The sequence below is a fragment of the Nerophis ophidion genome, linkage group LG04 (assembly GCF_033978795.1).
Source record: "Nerophis ophidion isolate RoL-2023_Sa linkage group LG04, RoL_Noph_v1.0, whole genome shotgun sequence".
In the NCBI taxonomy this organism is placed as follows: Eukaryota; Metazoa; Chordata; class Actinopteri; order Syngnathiformes; family Syngnathidae; genus Nerophis; species Nerophis ophidion.
Window position 1 is genome coordinate 9651619 of NC_084614.1, and position 10369 is coordinate 9661987.

A 10369-nucleotide genomic window follows, 5' to 3' on the forward strand; every position below is an offset into this window, starting at 1 on the left:
CTACCATAATATGTATCCATATCGTTTTATCAGCCCAGCCCGATAGAAATGTAACATATTCTGTTGTTGGGATTCAAACCACAGCTCCTGAGAGTCACCTGATCTCAGGAGGCTCAGACTGCCGTCTCATCGTCTGGGCCGCACAAAATGGAAAGGTAAGGGTCTTTCGGTTTCGTTTTTTTGTTTTAAGAGTCATTTTGACAGCGGTTGTGCAGTTTGTGCAGTGGATGGAGTGTAAAGGTCACACGGGTCCAGTTTGTGCCGTGGACGCGCGCTACACGGACATGGACGCACACATCCTGGTGGCGTCGGCGGCATCGGATTCCACTGTCAGACTGTGGCTCTGTGACGCCAAACAGGGTACGAGACCTGTGCTTGGAATGTTCCGCAATGACACTTTTTGAAGGATAATGTGATTTTTGGGTGTTTCCTCCAGCGGAGTGCCTCCACACGCTGTCATTTGGCAGCGGCTTCATGATGGATGTCTCCCTGGCCCTGCTGCCAGGCACTAAAGGTACTTTCCTCATTATTTTCCCCACTTGTCATCCAACATGCACGACACGCCGCAGGGCCTTGCGCACGTTCCTCATGAGATTTTTGCCTGCTTGATGAGAACATGCGCGCCTGCTGCAAGTCAAACGTCTTTCTTTCTCTCTCTCTCTCTCTCTCTCGCAGTTCCTGTGTTGGCCTGTGGGGGCGACGACTCTCAGGTACACCTGTACGTGCAGTCACGCGAGCAGGTAAGCCGGTGTTCTACTTTTAAACCCATCAAATTGTAGGGCAACGTTGTAACTTCTGACTTGTCCGGTACAAGCTGCAGAGAGTCATGACGCTGCAGGGACACGAGGACTGGGTTCGAGGCGTCGCGTGGGCATCTGTAGGTGAGGCTTGACGCGCTAATCTGAGACTACGCACACTATTGTACCTTAAAGGCCTACCCGAAATGAGAATTTCTTATTTAAACGGGGATAGCAGTTCCATTCTATGTGTCATACTTGATCATTTGGCGATATTGCCATATTTTTGCTTAAAGGATTTAGTAGAGAACATCCACGATAGAGTCCGCAACTTTTGGTCGCTAATAAAAAAGCCTTGCTCGTACCAGAAGTAGCAGACGATGCGCGCGTGACGTCACGGGTTGTGGAGCTCCTCACATCTGAACATTGTTCACAATCATGGCCACCAGCACTGAGAGCGATTCGGACCGAGAATGCGACGATTTCCTTATTAATTTCAGCGAGGATGAAAGATTCGTGGATGAGGAAAGTTAGAGTGAAGGACTTGAAAGAAAAAAAAATTACTATACAGTGGGAACGATTTAGATGTTATTTGACAAATTTACTAGGATAATTCTGGAAAATCCCTTATCTGCTTATTGTGTTACTAGTGTTTTAGTGAGATTATATGGTCGTACTTGTACAACCTGAAGGTCGGCCCCGCACCTTTCTTCAGCACCAGTCGACGGGTGGTGGCGATGCCCATCTCTGCCCCTCGCAAGGGACCCACCTCGAAACACGATCTTTCGAAATGATCGCTGCATAATACACTGTACTTTGTGTGTGTGTGGTCCAATTCAACCGTGTTCGCTTGACATCTCTGTTCCATAGTAAAGCTTCATCGTCGTCTTTCGGGAATGTAAACAAGGAAACACCGGCTTTGTTTGTGTTGCTAATGGCGGCCGCAATACACCGCTTCCCGCCTACGGCTTTCTTCTTTGACGTCTCCATTGTTCATTGAGCAAATTGCAAAAGATTCAGCAACAAAGAATACTGTGGAATTATGCGATGAAAACAGACGACTTATAGCTGGGAACGGTGCTGGAACAAAATGTCCTCTACAAAGCGTGACGTCACGCGTCATACCGAGACGTTTCAGCAGGATATTTCGGCGCAAAATTTAAAATTGCGATTTAGTAAACTAAAAAGGCCGTATTGGCATGTGTTGCAATGTAAAGATTTCATCATTGATATATAAACTATCAGACTGCGTGGTTGGCAGTAGTGGCTTTCAGTAGGCCTTTAAAGCATTTTAAGAAATGTGCACAATTGGCATATATTAGAATGTGACAACTAGGGGTGCAACTACCAATTGTTGTAGTACTCAAGTAAACCGCAGGTGTCAAACTCAAGGCCCTCCACCTCATGTTATACGGCCCGCAAAAGCCTGGAAATAATGTGTCAATAAAATACCTTGTATTTTCTTTCTTTACTTAAATTTTCTTACTAAAAAAGTATTAGGGTTTTTTTCTATTTTGATAGGGAAAAAAAAACCTGTCCAATATTGCAACAAATATATTATCTAAATACTGTATTTTTCGGACTATAAGTCGCAGTTTTTTTTCATAGTTTGGCCGGCGGTGTGATTTATACTCAACAGCGACTTATGTATGAAAATATTAACACATTACCGTAAAATATCAAATAACATTATTTAGCTCATTCACGTAAGAGACTAGACGTACAAGATTTCTTGGGATTTATGGATTAGGAGTGACAGATAGTTTGGTAAAGGTATAGCATGTTCTATATGTTATAGTTATTTGAATGACTCTTACCATAATATGTTAGGTTAACATAGCAGGCACCTTCTCAGTTGGTTATTTATGTCTTATATAACGTACACTTATTCAGCCTCTTGTTCACTATTCTTTATTTATTTTAAATTGCCTGTCAAACTTCTATTCTTGGTGTTGGGTTTTATCAAATAAATTTCCCCCAAAAATGCAACTTATACACCAGTGTGACTTATATATGTTTTTTTCCCTGCTTTATTATGCATTTTCGGCAGGTGCGACTTATACACCGGAGCGATTTATACTCCGAAAAATACGGTAAATGCTTAAATATCTGCTTAACTTATGATTTCGAAGCAAGTTATCCATCAAATTGTACACTATATAAATGACCAATAGATTTTACTGTAAAATTTAGGGTTTTTTTTTTACAGCATATTACTGTAATTCTGTCGACTGAGCTGTCAGGTTTTTTTTTGTTCTTTTTACTGTAAAATGTACGGTTGATGATTTTCTGGCACCGTTTTATTATGGTAAAAAACTGGCAGCAAAGTTGCCAAGATAAAATTAAGCAGCGGTACTCTATTTCTATTTACAGTAATATGTTGTAAAAATAATAATAATAAAAGAAAACATGTATTGCACAGTAAAATTTGGCAATTAACCTGCCAGTAAAAACTGTGGTAAAATCCACAGATTGTTTTTGTACTCTTTATGTTAAAAAAAAAAAAAAAAAGAGTAAAATATTTCAATTTGTAGATACATTTATTTATTTACTGTTACTGTTTATTTACTGTTTCAAGCGGCCATCTAATGGCAGCCTTGACTGCGGTGTGTCCCTCAATGAAAACTAGTTTGACACCCCTGAAGTAAACTATCCATTAATTGGTTTAATTTTTTTCCTGTACTTATTTTTGTGCTTTTTATTTTTATTATTATCATAATACAAAAATAAAAAAAAGATATTGTATAATTTTGTGAAACTATTGTAATAAAGTCATTAAATAAAATTGCTTGATTAATCGAGTAATCAAGTAAATCAAACTTTATAGCCTCAATGCGTCTTTTAGGGAAACTCAGGTTTTCTGCACAATTCCCTTCAAGATTAGACAAACATTGTGCTAGGAGGCAGAACAAAAAGATATAAGGAATAGTTTCTCGTCACCAATTGACTGCAAACATTTCACATCTGTCCGTTTTTTTTTTCCGGTTTAAATTGTTCGCAAAACCTGTGATAGCTTCTCTTGCCTTCTTTGGGCCCCTTACTATCTTTCCCCTTTCTTTTTCTGACCTACATCGCTGTAGGTGCACCACTCTCATGTGCTGTATTGGAACAGTCTACCAATTTCACACATTTTTATCAACTAAACGTATTGAACAAAATTCAAATCCATTTTCCTTAATGTCTTTAAGGGATGAGTGGAGCAGCCCTATTGACAACCCGTGTGGGCTCAATGTAAATGAAATGAGGCCTCCAGGTGGTTAATGAATTAATGTGATTGTGTTATCAATATGACAGAGTGGGGTTTCTGTGGTATTTTGGAGCTATTTAAAGTGATGTGTATAAAGAAAAATCATTCATTAAGGACGTTTTTTTTGATCATCCGTCCCATTTAATGATGCAAAAAGTCTTCATTAAATCGTCTCTCAGGAAGAAATGTGTCTGGTAGGATTGGGTGAGTCAACAAAGCTGTCCATTTGGGGCTGCGCGCCAAAACAAACAAACTTAAGTTTGTCACGATGGACGAATAATAAAGGCCTCCCCGCTTTATCTTTGGCGGCTCTGAGGCTTTGCCAGTGTCTGTTTTCACCCGCCGCCGTTCATCACGGCGCGGGACAAGGCCAGTGGTCGCTGGAGCGGCCGTAGCTCACGCTCAAAGACAGCGGCGCTCGTTTTGTTTACCACCTGCTGGCACGTATTTATTACCTGGCTGTAGATCAGGGCGCGTGTCGCTGTCCAATCCAAATGTTACAGTCGTGGCTTCATTAAGTTTGTGGCTTCACTTTGTCACACATTTTTTAAACTATATCAATCATACAAAAAAAGTCATCTAAATCAGGGTTTCCAAGCTACGGTCCGCGTGCCTCAAGCAGCCCGCCGACGTCTTCAATTTGGCCCGCGAGTTGTCATGAGTTAAATAATCTTACCCACAGAGAGACTGCATTAATTTTAATACCGTATTATTTCCTTGAATTGCCGCCGGGGCGCTAATTAATTTAAAACCTCTTCTCACTCCTGCGCTTACCAAAGGCATGCGGTAAAAGTAAGCATGCGCTAATTATTTTAAAACCTCTTCTCACTCCGGCACTTACCAAAGGCATGCAGTTAAAATTTGAGTGTGATGTAAGGATACCATCATGAAAAGCACATTTATTAAAAAAAACGTTATTATGGTCTTACCTTTACTTATAAATGAAATCCATGCCAGCTCCTTCTGATCAAAAGCATCAATAACTTATTTATAGAAGTCTTCCTTATCTTTCTTCAGTTTTAAAAGTCTCTCTGTCTCGATTGAAAGTCCAGTTTAGAAAACTGCTCTCGGACCGCTGCTATCAGTTAGCTCGGTTCCTCAAGTGCGGGGGCGACGACATAATTAACTTCGGACAACTCCCCCTCCCGTTTTGCTCCGTGGGTGATCTCTTTATCCCACCGCTGCCACCAGGAAGTGATATTGTATAAATAATACACTGGGTATTTAGGACTAGAACATGCTTTATTTCAGCCCGGTTGTTTACATAGGTGTTACATCCTAAAAGGTCTGTTGTGCACCCGCCGCGTCATATATAAATAAAAATTGATTGATTGATTCCGGCCTGTAACCAATTAACAGCAATCAATGAGAGTTTACTGTAGAGCTACTGAATAGTACATGGTGGCGGAGGGGGGTACATCGTGGGTGTCTACGAGCAACCGTGCATGTGTGGTGTTTGCAGGTGGCGATCTGCTGTTGGCCAGCTGCTCGCAGGACTGTCTCATCCGAGTGTGGCGGCTTTGCGCCAAGTCCGGGAAGGGTGCCCGCAACGCCGGCGAGGAGGAGGACGGCGGCGGCGGCGTCATCAAAATGAAAGAGGACATTTTTCAAGTGCAGGAGGAGGAGAGAGGCGAGTACGGCGTGGAGTAACGAACGCTTGTTTACATGCTCAAATCGTCTTTTTTTGGTCCTGCGACAGATGTGTCCTCGGTCTTCGCGGTGTCTCTGGAGACAATCCTGGCAGGACACGAGAACCGGGTGTACGGCGTCCACTGGCAGCCTCCTTCCTACACGGGTACGCTCGTTTGAAGACGCCGCTGCCCGCTGCCGCTTCACCACCGCCCTGTCTTTGCTTCCCCCTGCAGGCGGCCGGCTGCAACAACCGCTCCGGCTGCTCTCCGCCTCCATGGACAAAACCATGATCCTGTGGGCTCCAGAGGAGGGGTCCGGCGTGTGGGTGGAGCAGGTGAGTGCAACACACGCTCTCACGCTGGAGTCCTCCCAGCATCACTTCCTGTCCTCCCCAGATGAGTGACGGAAGCTCCGTGAGGGGGTTGCCCCCCGTCGTTCAGCCCTTTATTATTAAACACATCATGCCCGTCTATTCCTTCCCTCCGCTTGCCACCTCTCTTCTCTTCGCCCACGTCATCAGCCCACCCCCCCCCTCTTGTCTCTCTGAGCTCCCGACATCTGCCGCCGTGCCAGAACGTGGCTAAATTTACCACAAGACGTAAGTCTAACGGTTCTCCCGGGGCATCTGCCCTTACAGCTTCATCATTTTTACACGACTGTCACCCTCCGGCGTCAAGGTGGAACTCGCACGACCTCATGCAGAGGTTCCATAACGGGGGGGGGGCGAGGGGGTGTTATTGGCTGCATAAAGTTAGGCCAGACTGTTCTGTATTTCTCCACACAATTCACTATCGATGTGTTGAAAATCCTTTGGAAGACACGCAAGCCTCCAGGGGTGTCCACATTTTTTAATTGCCTGCTGCACATTTTAAAATGAGTGTTAAAATAATAAAATAACCTACAAAAGTAGAATAACAGAGGAAACAGGTCAAAATAAATGAGAAAAAGTTGCAATGTTGACACATATAACATTGTTTTTGCTCGAAAAAAATACCATCAGTTCTGGGCTGGAAGCCATTACTTATTTCCCCATGCTTTGTACCCTGCGGCTTATAAAACGGTGTGGCTAATTTATGGATTTTCGTTGCAAATTGCTATGTTTTGTGTTCAATAGTTTTCATTAAAGGCCTACTGAAACCCACTCCTACCGACCACGCAGTCCGATAGTTTATATATCAATGATGAAGTGAAGTGAAGTGAATTATATTTATATAGCGCTTTTTCTCTAGTGACTCAAAGCGCTTTACATAGTGAAACCCAATATCTAAGTTACATTTAAACCAATGTGGGTGGCACTGGGAGCAGGTGGGTAAAGTGTCTTGCCCAAGGACACAACGGCAGTGACTAGGATGGCGGATGCGGGAATCGAACCTGCAACCCTCAAGTTGCTGGCACGGCCGCTATACCAACCGAGCTAAACCGCCCCATCATGATGAAATATTAACATTGCAACACATGCCAATATGGCCTTTTTAGTTAACTAAATTGCAATTAAAAATTTTCCGCGAAGTGTCGTGTTGAAAACTTCGCGGTATAATGACGCGTATGATGACGCGTGCGTTTGACATTTCGGGTTGTAGCCGACATTATTTTCCAGCCCGATCCAAGCTATAACTAGTCTGCTTTAATCGCATAATTACACAGTATTCTGGACATCTGTGTTGCTGAATCTTTTGCAATTGTTTTCAATTAATAATGGAGAAGTCAAAGTAGAAAAATGGAGGTGGGAAGCTTTTAGCCTTTAGCCACACAAACACAGCCGGTGTTTCCTTGTTTAAAATTCCCGAAGGTGAAGCTTTACTATGGATCAGAGCGGTCAAGCGAACATGGATCCTGACCACATGTCAATAGGCAGTTTTCGGTGAGAAAATTGTGGTAATAAGTCGGCTTCAGCGGAGCTTCCGTCCTGTTGCAGCTGCGTGACTTCTCTCAGAGACACTGGGTCAACACACCCGTGGCCACACCCCTCCGACTTTCAGTTACTATTTAATCTCACTAAAACACTAGCAACACAATAGGCAGATAAGGGATTTTTCAGAATTATCCTAGTAAATGTGTCTAATAACATCTGTAACGCTCCCACTGCAATCGCCTTTTTTGTTTTTCTTTTCTAGTCCTTTACTCTAAATTTCCTCATCCACGAATCTTTCATCCTCGCTCAAATTAATGGGGAAATTGTCGCTTTCTCGGTCCGAACAGCTCTAGCTGCTGGTGGCCATGATTGTAAACAATGTTCAGATGTGAGGAGCTCCACAACCCGTGACGTCACGCGCACATCGTCTGCTACTTCCAGTACAGGCAAGGCTTTTTTATTAGCGACCAAAAGTTGCGAACTTTATCGTGGATGTTCTCTACTAAATCTTTTCAGCAAAAATATGGCAATATCGCGAAATGGTCAAGTATGACACATAGAATGGACCTGCTATCCCCGTTTAAATAAGAAAATCTCATTTCAGTAGGCCTTTAAAGGTGTGTTATTGCCTGTGCTATTGCGCCGTCTTTTGGACGCGCTCGCTCGCTGCAGCCAATGTGAGTTGAAAATGTCCTTCCTGTTTTAACGCCTTAAACCGGGAGTTAAAGCGTCCATAGCGTGCGTCTCTACTTGTGTATATTCTTCATTCGTCACTCCATGCAGCGTTTGAAGTTTTGCAATATAACTAAAACAATTCATACTTGCCAGACCGTCCCATGTGTTATGTCTGAAGGAGTGTTTCCATGCATATTTGTATAATTTAATTAAGATAGCGTCATTAGCATTAGCTAATATGCTAAGATGTTTACAAGTGTCTGTGTTAGTATTATTAACTTACAAAGGCACTATTTTTGTATTGTTTCAATTATATATCCATCCATCATCTTCCGCTTATCCGAGGTCGGGTCGCGGAGGCAACAGCCTAAGCAGGGAAACCCAGACTTCCCTCTCCCCAGCCACTTCGTCTAGCTCTTCCCGGGGGATCCCGAGGCGTTCCCAGGCCAGCCGGGAGACATAGTCTTCCCAACGTGTCCTGGGTCTTCCCCGTGGCCTCCTACCGGTTGGACGTGCCCTAAAAACCTCCCAAGGGAGGAGTTCGGGTGGCATCCTGACCAGATGCCCGAACCACCTCATCTGTCTCCTCTCGATGTGAAGGAGCAGCGGCTTTACTTTGAGTTCCTCCCGGATGGCAGAACTTCTCACCCTATCTCTAAGGGAGAGCCCCGCCACACGGCAGAGGAAACTAATTTCGGCCGCTTGTACCCGTGATCTTATCCTTTTGGTCATGACCCAAAGCTCATGACCATAGGTGAGGATGGGAACGTAGATCGATCGGTAAATTGAGAGCTTTGCCTTCCGGCTCAGCTCCTTCTTCACCACAACGGATTGGTACAACGTCCGCATTACTGAAGACGCCGCACCGATCCGATTCAATTATATAAATTCACCAAAATGTCACAGGAAGTTACTGAGTCTGTTCAGCTTATTGGAGAGCTAGCTTCTGCAGCTAGTGGATCCATGACGATGACTTCCGTTTTGTTTGATCAGCCGTTTTACTGCCGTGTTCACAGGCACTCTTTGGAAACAATTAAGTCATAGGTAATAAGTAATTTCACAACGTATATATCTGCCGCTTTTCTCCCAGTACGCTCTGTAGTCTGGAAAATATAGTAATAATGACTCAAAATCAATGTTGTTATGAATTAATGACCTATTCAAGGTTCCAATTAGTTTAAAACTATCAAAAATATTTCAAAGTGAAATAATTTTTGTGGAAAATATTGCGTATTTTGTGTGGTTGCCAACTAAAATACAAAGTTTTCTTTGACAAAGAGTATAAAAAAAGCGAAAATAATTAAAACGTTTAATATTTTTGAAATTTAAATTATGATACAATGTCCATCCTTGTATTAATTTTTTGTAATACTAGTCTTCAGGGTCAAGAGCGAGCTGGAGTCTATCCCAGTTAACAGTTAGGGTCCATACTGTGGATGTACACACATCCACAGTATGGACTGACTAGAATCTTCCGTGAATGTTTTTGGGGCGTGGGAGGAAGCTGTTAAAATCTGGAGAAACCCACACAAGAACATACAAACTCCCCACTGAGATGTCCCGATGGAGATTTGAACCTTCCATCTCCTAACTGTGCAAGCCACTGTGGATTTATTAGTCATAGATAAATCAGCGGAAAAAAAAAAGAAAAACCCTCACAAAAATGTTCATACAGCCTCCTTTTCGTAGGATTTGATTTTGGTCCTGGTTTTTGCCTGCTGTCAGTTATCGTGCATCTAAAAAAAACAAAGTCGTCGTTCATATTGGTATCGTTCCTGGGAACTATGGAGTGTCTGAACAAAGAATTCCACATGATGGTGATTCATTCTCTATACAAATGGAAAATAATCCACTGTGGGGCCGAATAAAGTTGCGAGTGCCGCACACTGAAAAATCAAAGCATGCGGGGGCCATTTTTATATTTTCCCTTTTTTCAAAACCAATACAATATACCGTATTTTTTTAACCTTTAGGGCTCCCCCTCAGGTTTGGTCCCAAGGCACCAAAAGGGCGTCAGTCATAAAACTTAAAAAAAAATAAGTCAAATATAAATGTATATACTATAAATCTTATATATGTAGATCAACTTAAGATATGTCGCTATAAGGATTTTAGTTTGTTTAATGCCCATTTTGTAAAAAAAAACACCAAAAAAAATCAGTCTTTTATGGCAAAAATGCACCCCAAATTTTTTTAAATGAGATGTTTGATGTCAAGTAATTTATT

The 10369-nt window shown here is 42.6% G+C and overlaps 1 protein-coding gene across 2 annotated transcripts in view; it reads left to right on the forward strand.

The window, feature by feature from the left end:
• elp2 (elongator acetyltransferase complex subunit 2) overlaps window positions 1–10369 on the forward strand; it is a 41826-nt gene that overhangs the window by 6890 nt on the left and 24567 nt on the right. For both annotated transcript variants that reach the window (XM_061896999.1, XM_061897000.1), the window contains exons 3-10: window positions 85–155; window positions 216–360; window positions 437–514; window positions 676–740; window positions 815–881; window positions 5447–5614; window positions 5684–5779; window positions 5850–5950. In XM_061896999.1, the coding sequence (XP_061752983.1) occupies window positions 85–155; window positions 216–360; window positions 437–514; window positions 676–740; window positions 815–881; window positions 5447–5614; window positions 5684–5779; window positions 5850–5950 (791 nt within the window). The remainder of the gene's footprint in view (window positions 1–84; window positions 156–215; window positions 361–436; window positions 515–675; window positions 741–814; window positions 882–5446; window positions 5615–5683; window positions 5780–5849; window positions 5951–10369) is intronic.